General features: G+C 45.0%; 2 protein-coding genes across 3 annotated transcripts; both read right to left on the bottom strand.

Moving 5' to 3' along the window:
- Positions 1 to 1,388: 1,388 nt before the first annotated feature.
- SAAL1 (serum amyloid A like 1) lies at positions 1,389 to 11,381 on the bottom strand. Its single transcript, XM_086612861.1, is given in 22 exon segments — positions 1,389 to 2,657; positions 2,954 to 3,050; positions 3,681 to 3,739; positions 3,742 to 3,796; positions 3,903 to 3,927; positions 4,263 to 4,500; positions 5,302 to 5,314; positions 5,316 to 5,491; positions 5,636 to 5,718; positions 6,003 to 6,066; positions 6,069 to 6,126; positions 6,129 to 6,167; positions 7,273 to 7,341; positions 7,343 to 7,406; positions 7,646 to 7,726; positions 8,133 to 8,212; positions 9,601 to 9,672; positions 9,674 to 9,685; positions 10,940 to 10,974; positions 10,977 to 11,052; positions 11,269 to 11,345; positions 11,348 to 11,381. Coding segments are annotated over 22 exon segments (1,530 nt in total). The 3' UTR covers positions 1,389 to 2,634.
- Positions 11,382 to 11,846: 465 nt separating this feature from the next.
- Positions 11,847 to 14,117, bottom strand: LOC104372154 (serum amyloid A protein). 2 transcript variants are annotated; one of them, XM_086613970.1, is made up of 4 exons: positions 14,069 to 14,117; positions 12,839 to 12,958; positions 12,403 to 12,541; positions 11,847 to 11,988 (listed from the first exon to the last, which is right to left on the bottom strand). In XM_086613970.1, exons 2-4 carry the CDS (start codon positions 12,933 to 12,935, stop codon positions 11,847 to 11,849), a joined length of 378 nt encoding a protein of 125 aa, XP_086470096.1. In that variant the 5' UTR covers positions 12,936 to 12,958; positions 14,069 to 14,117. The 2 variants fall into 2 exon arrangements, with proteins under 2 accessions (XP_086470096.1, XP_009976068.2); XM_009977766.2 differs by lacking the exon at positions 14,069 to 14,117 and having other exon boundaries at positions 12,839 to 12,935.
- Positions 14,118 to 17,528: the final 3,411 nt, after the last annotated feature.

Here is a 17,528-nt window from a genome sequence, read left to right as displayed (position 1 = left end):
TTAAGTCTAATTTAAAATGAGGTCTTCCAGTCTGACTTCTACCTCTATTTTCTAGGTGTTACGCCACAATTCACATCCAGTTCTGTTCAAGCAGGACTGAGTTCCTGTTACTTTAGTTCAACGCTTCAGGTACCTGCTTTTGTTCAGAGCTCTGCACAAAGCACTGACAAGTTCTTCTTATTTTTCCCCACAGGAGGACGTTATGGAGGTAATCAGATCTTTGGTCTGGAAGAAAGCTGCTTGCCTGCTTGTACAGATAGACGTCCATTCTCAATCAACTCGCCCAGAGAGATCTGGCTTACCTGTCAGTGCCAAAGCATGGCTACGAGAGCGAACAAAAAAACCCCAAATCCCCATCTCCCACCCCCCTCACCCCCCGCTGGAAAAATGAAACAAACCCACCACCACCACAAAAACCCAGACTCACGCCGTTCGTGTAGCACAGGCTGGGGAGATCCCTGCTGGCAAGACAACGCAATACACGCACACCATTTCCAAACACATCACTCACCCGCCACGAGTTTCTTCCACATCCAAATGCCAAAATCACTGCCCCTTTATCTCACATGCAACTCGGCACCAGCCTCTGGCTCCTAATGGCAGCCCTGCCCAACCCACACAGCACAGAGCACACAGGGGCAGCCGTCTAGTGGGGCAAAGGGGCAATTCAAACTCCATTTCATCATGTTTATCCAGGACAAAAATCCCTGGCATACTTGAATTATCATTGTGCTGAAGCAAAGCTGATGGACCTGTTTCTACAGCTTCTTCTATCGCAGCAGAGGGGGAGGATGGGACGCAGTTGGTTTTCCATTCATTGACATCAGCCGTTTTTTCTACCACAAAACAGGCATTGGATATCATCCCACTTAGGGAATAATTGATCCAGGGAAATGATCTATCTCACCTACTCAATGGAACTCGTGATAACCACATTTAACAATTCATCAGCCAGTACTGGATACTTGTGTATTGAAAAGAAGATGGAACAAAATAAACAACAGGTCTTGTCTCAGCTTTTCAGCACATTACGTTAAAAACTACTGCAAAAGCTCAAGAGACACAAACCAGAAATAATTCTTAATCATGGGGATTACCATAAAGATACTATGATACCTCGGCGGACAAACTAAGCTCAGAAAAATGTAACAACTGGCTAAGAGAGACAATAACTTCCAGACCACAAAAGTGACTAAGCAAAGAAAGCACGACAGAGTTAAAATGAACATCCAATGAAGGACAACATATTTTACAGGACACTGACATTATGAAGAGGTTCAATTTTCCTCTTACAACGTATTTGAGAGTTACACATTTCCAGCGGCTCAGAAAACAAATTTAATTGACACTTAGAATGAAGGAAAGCATACAGGTTTGGGTTTTTTTTAAGAAACTTTATTACAAATCTGTAGGTTTAAGAAAATACCCCAAAACTGTCAAAGTAGTATGAAAAATGCTGTCATCCTATTCACAGTTACCAGTTTTCTCCAACAAACACAGCATACAAAAATTGATAGAAACCATGGCAATTTTTTTGGTGACACAAGTCAGGTATCTGTAATTCTAAATACCCTGCCGACAACTAAGATGCTGCTGGCAGCCCAGGGGAATGATTAAACTGCCCTGTTTTTGAAAACTGGAAGTTCGGATGAAAAGGCTATATACATATACACATACTGTATTTTACCACATGTACAGGTAACTCAGGGCAAACAAAACACGGCCCAGCACAATATTTAGAAGTCTATAAAGCCCTGGAGAGCCAGGGAATGGGTTGTATATGGTATTAGGTTATTCTCTATGCTCTGGTTCCCATTTTCGTTTACATCCCAAACCTAATAAAGACCAATTGTTTTCCACTCTCATTTACAGAAACAGTGAAGCTGATGTGTTGCTATACTGTCTTCTCAAACACAGAAAACATTAGCTGCACTGCATTCAGGCAAGAGACCTAAAAATGTAATGCAGTTAAAACATCATTAAAAGTGGGATTTTTAGAAGACTGTAGACTGAATTCACTGCAAGGGACCTAACACCTTAAGCTCCCCCCGAAAAAAACAAGGCTAACATGCCATTTCTAACGTCATTCACAGATCATCTGTGAGACACACGAATGACAAAAGAACTGTCTGACACGTTACATTCCTAGACTTAACTATAGTCTGCTTTAAAAATGCAGAAAGTTTGCAAGTGTGCCACAGACTAAATCCAAACCTGCCCCGCAATTCTTGGTCTGGATAACTGGCTCCAATGGTTGGAAGCTGCTGCATAGACTGTTGGTAACCATATTCTTAAATCCTTTAAACCGCACAGGACCCAGACACTACAACTCAGAGCTGCAGTGTAGAAGAGGCTTCAATGTAAGAAGTGTGAAGATTTTAAAGGAGCAGGACAAAACATCTCTGTTACAATACCTGCTTCAGGTATGATATGATCTAAAAGAGGAAAAAAACCCAATCCCCCTCCAAAAAAAAAAACCCAAACAACTCTGTGTAATTTAACTCTGTCTTTATCAGCTGCTTGAAGGTCCTTGGCAGAGGACATCTGGGATTTCCTATTTATCAATCCTCCTTTTGCCAATAGCAACTTGGAAGAAACCAGCATCATGTTAAAAAACTACTCAGTGCATTTCATTCATTTTGCTGTTTCAACGTAAGCTGAAAAGCACAGAATCAAGAGTTACTCAATTATTTAAGAGCAATTAGAAATCAACAGTCTCTCACCACCACAGCAAACACAATGGAAGATGCAGAACTGAATTTACAGTAACTTCCTTCCCATGCAGACCAGATTAAGTCTAGTTGAACCAGGGCTACCTGGCACATTTCTTAAAAGCCACCTGTTGGTAAGGAGGTTCCCTCATTCTCCTGCATTTACTGAAAACTTGATTTCTGAAACACTGTAATGAAACAGTCAAAAATCTCATATCAAAGAAGGAAAACATTTCACGTACATTCTTCGGCATGAACCTTCAGGCTTGGGAAACGTTTTTCTAGATTGTCAGCAAGCGTCTGATCAGCCTCACGCAGAACTTCAAGGAAACTCTCCACCTGGAAATAAATTGCACACCACACACACTCAAAAATAAAATACAATAAAATAAAAAATAAAATAATAACATTAAAAAAATAAAAAATAAAACAACAACAAACACCAACAAAAAACGTCCATGGAACACAGAATTGTTGTACTTGGTATAAGGAGTCTTTTACTTCTGTACCTTGTCACCAACAGCAGCCACTGCAAATAATGGAAAATGCTCCACAGTAGATACCTTCCTCCTAAACCCCACAATTCCAGATGGTCTAAGTTTTAAACCATTATCACCTTCCCCAAACTCTTATTTCACTGTTTAAAAGTACACAAGAGAAAGATCCCTATAAATAGAGAGAAAAATATTTAGAATAATTATTCTACACAAACGTGCAGGACAAATTTTCAGCTAGCATAAATTCGCAGGCATCCATTCACTTCAGCACACTTTGACCCTTATATCAGCTGACGATCCAGGCAAAGCTCTGGCTGAAGTAAGCCAGAAGAGAGAGAGAGGGTAAGACTGCCTAGAATGGCATATTACCTGTGTCTGAGCAATTCTATCCTGCCTCTACAACTGATTCTGAAAGGTCTTGCCACCCAGTAGCACGTTTTCAGCTATGTTAAAGGCCTTGTAATTGACTCACCGATGCGGAATACAGAGGTAAGAGGTTCTGAAATGCGCAGGAACATGTCTGTTCATTATGTGTCCCTGGTGTAGTCCTTCTAATGTATTTCCTGGAAAATAAAATAAGAAATACAACTAGCATGTCATGAACAGTTGTTGAAAGAACAAACTCAAAATTGTGCACACAGTGTCTACAGTAAGAGCGTCGTTCTCAGAAATGGATAGAACAACCGGAACTTACAGTTCTCAGAGAATGCCAGACGTAGCTAATACCAAAACACGTGAACGCTCACACAAGTCTCTTAATCTGAATGTTCCCATAATTAAAAAGTCCAGTTGAGAAGGTGAGTTCGTATATTGATACTTTCCTTTTCTTAAATAAATTGGCTTTCATTCAAAAGAAATGGCGACATACACCTAGAGAATTTATCATACAGAATCTTGGCCCTGAAGGCACACATCTCAGAAAACCTGTGTCCCTCATGCTAAACATGTTAAACCTGCTACTCACCTTCTGATTGATTCTTTAATGAATTTCTAGTATGCAACTTTGATTGCACAGAAAAACGCCCACATTAATAGTAATGTCTTTTTTCTTAGCTACCCTGCAGAAATCCCTCTTAGAATTTTGTTTATTCTTACCTTGGTCAGTTCTTGAAGCATATTGGAAAGCAATTCACAGCAAATATCCTTCAAAATTTTTAAATGGAAATCTTCCTCATTTGTATCAGCCCTTCCAGTCTCTTCTTGTTCAGACTCCTTTGAGTTATCAACAGATCTCTTCCCACAGTCCTCCATGTATTGTAAGACACGAATCAAGCTCCCAATTAGAGGCATATCTAATATAAAGTAACAAGAAACAGAAGTTTAACACTCAAATTTTTTCCCTATCCTTTCAAGGCGTTAGAATTTTGAAACACACTGTAAGATTTTACACTAAAGCTATAGGAATGCATATTCTGACAGTGTTGTGTTTTGTTACTCAAGGACTGATTTAAAGAAGCAAGTGGAAATACAGTAGAAAACCCAAACCATTTTTTCTGCAAGCTAGCCTGTATCTATAAAAAGTATATGCCAGTGGTAAGGAAAGTGAGAAGGGAAACGTCTCTAGTAGGAACTCTGAGAGGCTAGCATGTTGAATTTGCATCCAGATAATCCTATCTGATAAACCAAACCAACACAATCTCTTTCTGCTGGGGAAGACCCTGACTCACACTCTCAAGATAGGCTTTTAATTCCAAAGACTTGTCAATGGATCGAAAAGTAACAAGTGATAAAGATGGATTTAACTAAGTGCAAAATCCCTCTACTAAAAAAAAAATATATAATTAAGACCTCATACTTTAGCAAACATGAATTCTGCAATTTTCATTAATTTACCCAATGAAAAAGATTGAACAGAATCTATAGATTCTATTACTGTAACAGAGAGATCCAGTAACTGAACTTGGACCTAGCTGTGATTTTTAGAGTAACCAGTAGAGTCTTACTGTATTCAAACATGTAACTGAATTCTGTGTTCTGAACTGATCTCCAGTAAACAGTAATAAATTAACCACCTTTCGCCCCACATACATAAAGTCAATTTGAAATTAACTTTAAACAAGGGGAAAAAAAGAACGGAAAAAAGCACGACTTGCTTTTCCTCATCTTGGGTGTATTCCTGTTCTGTCTGAGAAGCAAACATAGCAGACCGCACAGATAAAATAGAGGCCAATATAGTCTTCTGCTCCTGCACAATGATCGGTGGATCATCTGGCTGGCAAAGTTCATGGCAAACGAGGTTCATAAAGCAAGCTCCAGTCTCTTTTCCTCCATCAGGAGCCTGCACTTGAGAAAGAAAAAAAGAGAACCCACCAACTCAACAAATTTAATCTAGGTACATGAATTATTTTTCTCCCCATTAAGTATCTGATGATCTAGAAATTACTGTCATTCTTGGTCCCATCATATGTAGCAATTCGAGTGTCTTACCAATAGCCTGAATACCCTCATCCACCGTGGTCAGGAGCTGCAAAATATGCATATAAACATCAAGTCCTTCTGGGTTATCTGATCTACACAAAACAAACAAAGAACAAAGACAAATTAAAGCTCTGATTACTGAGTTTATATTCTGTGCGTTTTGCAGACACAGAAGCCCATCAGCAATCACGTGTCATTCTCTTTGCTAACATAGGAGTTGACTCATTTCAAATGATAAGAACAGGAAAATGTACTAGAAAGTGATCTGTCAAACCACACAGCTCCCACTGAAACCAACATGTTCAGACACAGGCCTTAACACGGTTATAGGGAGTCTCCTCAGCCATGAAACCAAAAAGAAATCTCTCTCACATACCGGACTTGTTTGGCTGCTTCAAGTATACAAGGCACAATCTTAAAATCTGGAAGTTCTTCAGGGGATCATCTACAGACGGTCCCACAGACCGCAGTACATTCTTAATCCAGTTTAACATTAGCTCTCTTCATCCAGATCAAAGAGTTTGTCCACCACTTCACCCCACTTTCACTAGCAAGTCAACTGCAGAAGAGCGAATGTATAATTTCAACAAGACTAAAAATGAAGAGCAAAAATTAGCTCACAAAATGCGACTATAAAAGTATTCAGAGTAAATTCAGTGCTGTAATACATCCGTTTTGTTCACGACCCCTACTAAGGGTTGCTACGTTTAATTCCTTTTGTGGCATTGATCAGGTGAAGATCTTGATAAAACAGGGATTGCTGGAAAGCCTACAACACATTCTACCTTACCATGCCATTATAAAGAAGGAACCTTTATCTGCAACAGAGACTTCACCGTTCCTGAAGTCTTTAACTTTTACTTCAGAAGCAGAACTTTCCAAGATTTGTCCCTAACTATGCATTTTTTCTGCTAACCTTACACCTGGCCAATCTGCACTTACTAAGTAGATCTGTGATTTCAGCTGGACAGAGCAGAATTTCTGAGCATTGTCATTTAAAAAAAAAAAAATCACAACCAAACTCAAAAAGCTAAATTATTAGGATTCCTAAACAAATGATAACTGCTGTCACATTGAGTTGGACATGAAACATAAATTCATATTCAAAGCATTTTGATGACTAGGTGCTTACTGTGGTTTTGCTAAATCAGCACTAAGAGACATTTGTGTATCACTGACTGCACACCCAAAGCCTGTGCAGTATTGAGCTGCCATTCAGAGTAACTGAATCATTCCTCCAGTTCACATTCCACAAGCACAGTAGTTTTAAAAATGGAAAATACATATCTGATTTGAAAAAAAAGGGTAATGAGGTCTTGTTTCAAGCATCAAAAATTACATATGTATATCCCCAAATGAGGGCTATGTCCTTTTTTTACTGTGCCAAATAACAATTTTTTCTATTAGACTTATTTTGATTCCCCCACAGAGCTTTCTTCTTCCCCTATGGGTGCTTTTCTGGTTGGTTTTGTATATATTTATAAATCTGAAAAGGCAGGACAAGTTTATTTTGGTGTCCTTTAAACTCATGAGGTTTACTTTACTTTTTAAGAAGAAACTCTGTACTCCCAATTGAAAATACCTGTCTCTGAAATGGCATACTTCCATTCTTATTTTTTTCTGCAAACATCCCACTAATTCCCAGCTTGTTTCAGCAACTTACCATTTGTAGAGCTGGACATGATAAAGCAAACACAGTCATACACAGAAGGGTTTTTGTCGGATTCTCTCAACCCAGACATTGGCCACCTCAGGCTGGGAAAGGCAAGTTAACAACAACCTAGACAAGAATTGTCCATTTAACAAATTAGAAGCCAATTCATTCATTTTAGCTGTACAAGTGTAATTCCAAAACAATGAGGTGATGTGACAGAAACAGGAATCTAGCTCACAGCAAATCAATTCCAGGACAATGTGGAATGATAAAGGGACAGGGTGAGAGGACAACAAAATAGTGAGCCCGCTTGTCAATTTTCTTCCCAGGCCTCAGAACATAGCAGAACTACACTAATGATGCACTAATTTCTGAGATGTTCTACCCTGCTTGTTTCCAGAAGAGTTGGAGAGTCTGAATCACACAAACGTTGCAATAACACTTGGCTTTAAGGAGAAAAGGCAAGATAAGTTAATAAAAACTATATTGGTATTAAAAAAAAAAAGTTATAAAAGGGTTAATTTCATAGCTGCAGCCACGTTCTTGAAATTAAAACTAGATTTCCACACTGTGCATGCATTACCAGTGTTTCAAGATTGCAAAACTTAGATATTAAAGATTCAAGAACTTGACTGGTGATTAAACCGAAAACATAAAACCAAAAAAAAAGCAGTGGTCTGTATCCTCTATTTTTTTTTTTCCACAGAACACTTCATCCTCAAATACGGTCAGTCATAGGTGTGCATACAGATGAGGCGCAGCAGGCACTTAATTGCTTCTATAACGTACATTTCATGATTGTGAGTCCAGAAAAGCAGTACTCATGCATGTATAAAGCACATATACACTTACCTGAGATTCTCATCTTTACTAATGGACATGCATATGTCTTGGAAACAGGCCATATTTCCTAATATTCCCACACAGATCTCCTGAAAAGTCAAAACACAGTATCATCAAGCAACTGCAACATAGTTTACAATTTTATTTCCACAGCTGTAAGGCAAAAGTAAGAAAGGTTCAAATATGTTTCCCAGTTTGATCTCCAAGTTCTTATGATCCATCAGTTTAAAGATGGAGATACAGATTTTTCTACAGGATGTTTATTAGACTACTCTAAAATATACTCATGACAGGTACTATTCAGATATTTACGTGTTAAGACGTTCCACAAAACAAATATATCTTGAAATTAACTTTGCTGCATATTCTATGCACACTGTCTTGAAGTTAATCTGTCACCCTATTATTAAAGCAATAGAGTCCTAAGAACAAAATATGACCATGTAAGTGCAACCCTCACAGATATTCACTTCCTCCCAAAAGAAAGGGGTCCTGATACAAGCTTCCAGCAAAGCCCATTTCCTGATTGCAGAGATTTAAGAAAAAAACAACTACCACACACATAAAAAAAAACCAACCCCAAACCAACAACCAAAGCAGTGCATCCCATTAGGATATCCACGCCTAGATAACCATTAAAAGGATGCATGCTTCCATAAAGGGGACTGTAAGAGCTCCAAAACACCCGCAGGCTACTGGTGCTAACGCAGAATGTCCTGAGAATCGCTCACTTTCAGCAGCTTTAAGTTGGAAATCAATTCTCACCACTCAAGGTTATCTTCTTTATTAAAATTTTATTACCTCTGCTAAATTACAGCAAACACTCTAGCAGTCACTATTCCAAGAAGCTAGCCATGGCAGCCAATTGCACTGACTTCCAAATGTTGGTTGTACTTTCAAAGCCTTGTCTGTCTCTACTCATCTCCTGAAGTAAAGCTCCTGGTAACTTCAGAGAAAGGGGAGTTATACCAACTCTGAAAAGCTTTGAAAACCCTATCTTGAATCCCAAATGTTAGCACACTGTGTAACACAAGCTGAAAAGATGACATCCAAAACAAAGGGGGGAGGAAAAAAAAATGCATTAAGTCCTGGTGTCTAAGTTTCTAACCACAAAGATGACTTTTGAAGGTCTGATTAAACAAATTCATGACTGTTCAGTAATCATGAAACCAGTCATAAGAAAAAAGGCCAGTCTTTACTGGTTTTTATAACAAGCCTTATAACCAAGTTGGATAAATTTGGGTCCCTTCATCAATATTGACATACCTCGGCTACCGCATCACTGAAATACTACTGATTAGACGATATTAAAACACTGCCGAAAAAGCATCTAAAAATTTGACTTTGTGTTTTCTCCTCATTCCCCTAACCTATTCAAACATGCAATGGGAGGAGGAGGGAGATATGTGCAAATGCATGTACATAGCTATCCACTACTTCCAGTAATATGGGAGAACTTTTTGACAGCCATACTTACAGTAAGGCGAGGGCATTTTGACTTGGCAAAAACTCCCATGAATATATCAGGGGCATCGAACTCCTGAAGGAAATAAAGCGACATCCTGTGGAAAAAGTGAAAGGAGAAGTAAATGGAATTCTACAATTTCCAAACACAGGTCAAACCTTTTCTCATAATACAAGGACTGGATCAAAGAGATGCCAAACTCACCGCAAGATATCAGTTATTTCCCAACAGTTATTACCAATAATATCCTATACCACCATCCTCACTTTCAATGAGAGATCAGCAAGCCCCTATGGTGATTCAGGATGCCAGTATTTGATATAAAATGAGCCAAAAAGTCACACTTAGTTTCTTTTGTTCTCTATCTCAAAGAGGGTCAGAGATGCTCTGTCAGAATTCAGCAATCACCATGTTTCAGACGTGACATCACCCAGACACACAAAAAGAAACAAGGCAAGGGATTACCACTAGCATTTGATCAGAGCAAACAGAAGAGGAAATCTCCTCCTCATTTTACCACATAAGACCAAAAGATTAAAATAATAGTAATAATAATAGTAATAGTAGTAGTAATAATAATAAATCTCTCAATTGAGAATTTGTTCCAGTGTTTGAGAATGCTGAGAAAAACATCCAAAAGTTATGTTAAATTGCCATTGGTGAGTCTGTAGCTAAAGTTTTAAAAGTTTATCTATCAGGGAAAACTACGCTTACTAGCAGGATGCATTACAATTGCTAGAGGAAAACATGCCTATTTAGAGATGGCATCAACATTATCCCTATAATCACACTGCTGTAGATACAGGCTACGTACCTGAGTTAATTTCAGCTATACTTAAGGTACTCTAACAACTCAGAAGCAAGAGCTTCAGTTCTGCTCTTGCCCATAATCCAGAAAGCCCACAGGTGTGAACACGGCCCAGTTCATGACCCATTAGACACCTGGGGAAGGCTGGCCAGATCACCACGTTTCTTTTATATTCACACAGTTCTACGTTACATCCTCAAACAGGCAGTATTGAGCGAGCCCAGCAACTAGGACGCAACAGAGGGCTGCTTTTGCAAACTAGCACCTAAGGGTGCTCACGAAGCACTGGCTCAGCTTGAAACAGCCTTCGTGATGAGCCTGCTTGGTGCTAATTGACCACACCTGCCCCACCTAAAGGCTCACAGGACACTCCGCCAGAGCAGAGAATAAGCAACACCATCGAAACCAAAAGGCAACCGAGCCCGTCTGGCTCTGCGCCTTCCCCCACTTCCACACGGATCTGGACTGAAGGCGCTCAGCAGGACGCAGCTGCCCGTAGCTGTGAACCAGCCTCGAGGTCCCACTCCCGCACACCGCTCCTACCTCGTCCATCGACATGTCCCACACTTTGCAAATTCATTCTCCATCTCCTCGTCCAGTTCCGTCTGGATGCCCTCGGGGCTCCCGGTGGGCTCCGCCTTCTCGGGGCTGATGACCTGAGAGGAAACGGGAAGGCAGCGCACGGGGTGCGGCGCTACGTCAGCGATGGCCGAGAAACGCCACGAAACACTAACAACGACCTATCGTTCGGGCACAGCTTTAAAAAACCCCACACAACCAGGAAACCGCCATGTCCTGCGCGTTCCCCGGTAACGGCCGCGCCGCGCCCGCCGGCCCTTCCCCTCAGGGCGCCCTCGCCCGCCCAGCCCCGCACCTCGATGAGGGGGGAGGACGCTGAACAGCCAGTGCTTGCTGTACACCGTGCTCCCCACCGCGTCGCCATCCTCCCCGCCTCGCTGGAGCGCGGCGACGGGTTACGGTCCATGGCGGCCCCGCACCACCGTCGCGGCCGCGCCACAGAGCTGGCGGCGGCCAGAGCGGCGGCCAGAGCGGGCGCCCCGGCGGCGCCCCACAGCGCCCCCTGGCGGGGCGGGCGTCGGGAGGCCGCCGCACGCCGTTACCGGCCGTCGGAGCGCGGCGCTACCCGACCGCCGCCGCCGCCCGCTCCGGGAAAGCAGCCCCCGGGCTCCCGGTGCAGCCGCGGGGCCAAGGAAAACCCCCGCCCCTCAGCAGCGCCGGCGGCGCCCCTGACGCCCCGACATCGCCCCGCCGGGACGTGCACGGGGAGCGCCCACCCGCCGGAGCGTCCCGCTTCCCTCGAAGCGGCGCTGGGACTGGAGGTCCCCACCCAGCAGGAAAACCAGCGGCGAGAGGGAGCAGTTTTCAGGGAAATGTCTTTATTGGGCTGTACAGAAGAGTGATGGGAGCAGCGATGGCCGCCGGAGCTGCGTCAGTATTTGCTGGGCAGGCATGCGGGCCGGTAGCGGTTGGGATCGCCGCCGCTCCTGCCCCACGCGTTCGCCTCCTGGTCGGCCCGGGTGTCTTCTGCGCCTCTGCCGCTCACGTCGCTTTGCCATTTTTCCCGGGCGTCACTGGCAGGAAGGAAAAAGCCCACCTGAACCAAGCAGCGTTTAACTCCACGGGGTGTTGATTTCCTCACTCCCGTGAAACGCTTTTCCGCAGCGCATCTCAAAGTGAGACGCAAGCACATAGTCGGTCTGCGTCTGCGAACCACAGCGGAATCCAAAACGGTGATGTCAGGAAACGACCCTGCAAGGGTGTCGCTAGAAACACAGGGGGAATCTGCATTCTCGGGAGGAGAAGAAGAAAGGCTGGTGCTCGGAGAGGCACCATTCCTATAGAGACTGGCTGTTCAGATTTAACTGCTGCCTCTCCACTGTCCTTCTAGGCCAAAAGCTGAGCGCAAGTCAAAAGGGACTTCACTCTAACTGGGACGCCTGGATCCCTCGTAACGTGCTGTTAACAAGCCAGATACGCCCCATTACCTGATCACTCTGGCTGCCCAAGCACCACCAGGTCCCCTTTGGGCAGCATCGTAGTTCCCACGAGCATGGAAGTATTTGTCGGCACCTATGTAATTTGCCTCACGCATGTCCCGGTATGCTCTGTACATGTCCCATGCCCCTGAAAAAAGCAGTGAAACAGAGATGACTATGACTTTAAGGAGTCATCCCAGAAACAGTTAAGTGCTATTTCAGACAGGAGCTGAAAGGCCCAAGGAGCAGTAACGCAGAGAGGCACTTTTCCACATGGGCCTTTGGATGGGAGTGTGCCCACGGAAATGGCCTGTGGGGGCTGATCAAGGCCCTCTTCCAGCAGCAGAAAGCAGTGGGGCGCTCGTGTGGAGCTGCGGACCTCCCAGCTTAGAGGACTGTGTCCACAGACTGCCAGTAACCTGTGCTTGGGGAGGGGGTTCCTTACCTCTCATTGCATCCCAGGCAAATCTTCCACCTTGGAGTATGTCTGCATTTGCACAAAGAAGAAAGGAGAGCAACATGAGGCAGACACAGAGCCTCATGGTTCCTAGCCCAAGGTTGACACGGAGCTGTGAGACAATCGGAGAGATGAACAGTTTTGGAGCACCTTTGACAGACTGCTGACATAGCATCCATCACATCCATAGCTGTGCCCGGGCAGCTGTCCCAGCACTGATGGCTAGCCCAGGAACCCACTTCTGCCGCCATAGGGACTAGTGAGTGAAGAGCAACTGATACCATCTACCTGGACTTGTGCAAAGCATTTGACACTATCCCGTACGACCTCCTTATCCCTAAATTGGAGAGACATGGATTTGACGGATGAACCAGTTGGTGGATAAGGAATTGGCTGGATAATTGCACTCAAAGAGTTGTGGTCAATGGCTTAATGTCTAAGTGGAGACCAGAGACTTGGGAGTGCTGGTGGATGAGAAGCTCAACATGGGCTGGCACTTATCCCCCTCTAATCTGCTTTCATGAGACCCCACCTGGAGTACTGCATCCAGCTCTTGGGCCCTCAACATAAGAAGGACACGGACCTGCTGGAATGGGTCCAGAGGAGGGCCACAAAGATGACCAGGGGGCTGGAGCACCTCTCCTATGAAGACAGGCTGAGAGAGCTGGGGCTGTTCAGCCTGGAGAAGAGAAGGCTCCGGGGTGATCTTCTAGCAGCCTTCCAGTACTTAAAAGGGCCTACAGGAAAGCTGGAGAGGGACTTTTTACAAGGGCACATAGTGATAGGACAAGGGGCAATGGATTTAAACTGAAAGAGGGGAGATTTAGATTAGATATAAGGAAGAAATTCTTTGCACTGAAACAGGTTGCCCAGAGAAGTTGTAGATGCCCCATCCCTGGAGTTGTTCAAGGCCAAGTTGGATGAGGCTTTGAGCAACCTGATCTAGTGGAAGGCATCCCTGCCCATGGCAGGGGCGTTGGAAGTATATGGATATTAAGGTCCCTTCCAACACAAACCATTCTATGACACCCTCTGTGCAACCACAAGCTTAGCTCAGGACTCTGCAACAGAGGCAGATGGTCATGAGAAACTTGCATTTTAGCACTCCCTGCTGCTTCTATCATGAGTCTAGAGAAGCCCCCATGCTAAAGCATTAGTCCTGTTCCCAAATACCAGCTAAAAGCACTGCAGATAGCTCACAAATTTAGAATAGCACTCACCACTGCAAAAAGGCAAAGCCAAAGGAGATGGAGCTTGTCTTGCGTGCTCTCAGACTCAAGAGTATTTATAAGCAATTCAAACCTCCCAAAAGAGGAAACTGGAAGGATACCCATGGCTGGGAATTCCCCACCACCACTCCACTTCCAACACAGAAATCATTACGGTAAGCCTGGCCTTGTCCTTACTGAGAGTTCATAGCCCCTGTTACACAATTGTTTAGAAAGTACGTTCTTCAGCTGTCCGTGGGACTACTTGCTCTTCATAACAAGCAGGCTGAGAAAGTGCCTCAAAGACTGAGTGTTCTCTGTGCTTGAAGTGTTACAGTTGGCTTAAGGGTGACACTTTTGTTCGGCTCTTGCGCTGGACAGAGCTCAGAGAAGGTGCCTTTATTGTCTGCGCTGTACGTTGAAGCACAAGGTCAGGTCTGTGCACAAGGAAGGGTCAGCTGCCTTACCAGAACAGCTGCAGGAACTGCTAAGTGAAATTCCCATGCGTGCTGGGATGACAAGATGGATCCCAGAGTTGATGGAATGGAAAACAGGAAGTGCTGCTCTTAACTCCACTGCAAAGCAAACTGTGTACACCTGCCTCCCTGCTAGTAACGCTTTAAGGTAGTGCGCACATGCACCACCATAGGTGGGTGGTGGCCTGAATGGTTCGTCCCACCTCTGCTTGCTCTCACAGATCCTTCTCCAGGGACTCCCAGCCATCCTGCTGCAACAGCGGCTCACTGCAGCTCGAGTAGGCTAAACTAAGGAGAGTTTTTGATGCAGCAGTAAACGTTTTACCTAAGGGGAATGTCATGGTTTGATGTGGAGGGGGTGGGGGTTCTGGTGGCAAGAGAGGGGTTTTGGTCCCTGTGACCTCCCCGGTTTTGGAACCGGGTTAGGCTTAGTTCTGGTCACCAGATCAGACTCCCATGCCCCTCAGGGTTGAGCCAATCGGTGCCTCTGCGAATTGCCCTATTTAAGTTGGGACAAAGGACCGTAAAAGGTGCTTTGCCCAGGAGATAGGAGAGAAGGGAGGAGGGCACTGCCCCCACTCCCTGGGTCCCGGCCGGGCAGCTGCCTGCGTCGGGCTGGCGCCGCCCACGGAGAATGGCAGCTGCGGAGCCAGCTGGGGAACTCGGGGGCACCCCACTCCCGGGGTGCCCACTGGGCTGAGTTCACCTGGAGAGGACTGAGATCTGAGAGAAACAGCTGCATCGACACCAGGTCAGTGAGGATGGAGCGGGAGGAGGTGTGCCGGAGCTGAGTTTCCCCTGCAGCTGGTGGTGAGATGGCAGACGGCCCCCCTGCAACCAGGACGGCCTTGGTGGAGTAGAGACCCACTCACAGCCCGTGGAGGGAAGATGCCTGAGCCTGAGGACCCGAGCCTGAGGATGGTCGTGTTGGGACGCATGACAAGGCAGAGAAGCATCTGGAGTCTGCGTGACGACCCACGCCGGAGTGAGTGGCTACAACTCCCTAAGTATCTGAGACTGTGGTAAAGCCCACACTGGAGCAATCTGTGGGGAAGGATTGTTTCCAGTGGGCTGGACTCACGCTGGAGAAGTTTGTGGATTTTTCCTCGTGGGTAGGGGATCCACTGGAGCAGGGGAAAAGGGTGTAAGGACTCCTCTTCCTTTAAGAAGGAAGCAGCAGTAACAGCACGGAATGAACTGACCTGCACTCCCCCAGTCCCTGCCCCCTGTGCTGCTGGGGGAGGAGGTAGAGCCGGGAGGAAAAGGAAAGGGGGGGAAGGTGTCGGTTTTAAGATCTGGTTTTGTTTCTTTCTGTCCTCTCGAGTAACTGGTTTTGTTTCCCTTTGTCCTTCTAAGTAACCATTAATAAACTGTTTTGCTTTAAGAAAGCTCAGTGTGTTTTGCCCGGGACCATGGTTGGTGGGTGCTCCCTCAGTCCCTTTATTTTTTTTTTTTCTTCTCCTCTCTACTTTACTGGAGAAGGAGAGACTGTGTGAGTTTTAGTCGCTGCATCAGCCTAAAACCACGACAGGGAAGTTCACATCCATACAGCCACAACTCTGCTGGATTTTAAGATTGATGTATTAACTGTCAGGCCCTATCAGCATGGTTCACGGTTTGAGTACCCACTGGGCACTCTCTGCTCAGGAGCTGACTTGCTTCCCTTGGTTAACAACTGACACAACTGCTTCACCGGCAGAAAGCTCTGAGTTTGAGCGCAGTTGCACTGCAGAATGAATGTCCCCCCATTGTGTGGTCTCACACGTGATCTAGTAAGTCTGAGAGAGCCTTTTTACATTCTCTGCAGAGGTATTGCGTGTAGTTGCCCCATTCACAACTCTGTCACTTTAAACAATTAGTGGCTGGTGCTGAGGGGCAGAGGCATGAGGCAAAAGAGGTGCAATAAACTGAGCTAATAAAGTGCCAGAAGCTAACTTCCTGGGGCATCGATGGGCTTCAACAATAATTCAGCTTAGGGGAAGAAGAGGCATTTTCCACAGACAGGCCTGGAGCAGCTGGACAGATCTTCTCTAAGTACACTGTATCTCTGAGCGATACAATTTGGGATGAGAATCTAAACTCTAACCCAGGGGATAAGGAAACCTTGCAAAAGCAGAGGGCCGGACACAATTTTGTCTCCCGCTGCCCATGAACCTGATGCTTAACAGCCTAACAGCTCTGTTACTGCAGAGACTGGAGCGCTGAGTTTTGCTGCAACGCTGTTCACATCCTTGTGATGACTTATACCCTTACGGTACGCACCAGCTCAAGTGCCTTCTCTGCTGGCTGGAAGTAGCCCTGTCTGTCACCTTCTTGGTTTTGATTTTTTTAAAAAAAAGAGACAACTGGAAAGTAATTCCTGTAAGTTGGGGTACAGGCTCACTAACGCATGTGCCATTTTGCCCAGGGACATAGAACAGAGCATTGTCTTCAAAACTGACTTAAGGAACTCCTTCCTACAAGAGCTCAGAAATTTTGGACCATAGATGTTTCCGAGTCTTCTGCTGTGGTCTGACGCATTTCACATTCTCTCCAAACCAAAACTTTCTGCAACAAGCACAAACATGAGGATAACTGCAAGAAGGTAGGTGCTGGAGGAGATCTTTAGAAGATCTCAGATTGCATCCCCTTGACTTGTCTCCAATGAGGAGGACAGCAGCAGAGACAACCATGCTGGAGCTCCCTACAGTAACTGCAATAACGCACCGGCCTTGTGCTCCAGCGGGTAACAGCCGGAGCACTACTTTCCCATATCCTCTTGGCCTGCTTTCAGGGTCACAGTCCTTGGCCCACGGAAACAAGCTGCAGCCAAAACTGTTGGTTTTGCAACAGAAATAGGCAAGCTGCCCCTGAGCATACAGAAGGGTTCGAATGGAGTGCTCTTTTCTGGCCTAGCGCTAAAACACAGGCTGCACGTGCACACTGCGTAAACGGAACACATACAGGGGCCTCTCAGAGGCCGTTTTCTTGGTTTGTACATTCTGATACAGTCAA

The sequence above is a fragment of the Tauraco erythrolophus genome, chromosome 6 (assembly GCF_009769465.1).
Source record: "Tauraco erythrolophus isolate bTauEry1 chromosome 6, bTauEry1.pri, whole genome shotgun sequence".
In the NCBI taxonomy this organism is placed as follows: domain Eukaryota; kingdom Metazoa; phylum Chordata; class Aves; order Musophagiformes; family Musophagidae; genus Tauraco; species Tauraco erythrolophus.
Note: the sequence above shows the minus strand (reverse complement) of the source record. Positions and strands in the feature narration are given on the sequence as shown.

Bases quoted from the DNA above. Each gene is read 5' to 3' on its own strand.
- LOC104372154 (XM_086613970.1), bottom strand. From the start codon at position 12,935: ATGAGGCTCTGTGTCTGCCTCATGTTGCTCTCCTTTCTTCTTTGTGCA. The intron at 12,542-12,838 runs GTAAGGAACCCC...TGCTTTTTTCAG, and splicing joins TGCCTGGGATGCAATGAGAG to GGGCATGGGACATGTACAGA. The intron at 11,989-12,402 runs GTAATGGGGCGT...CCTTCCTGCCAG, and splicing joins TGGGCAGCCAGAGTGATCAG to TGACGCCCGGGAAAAATGGC.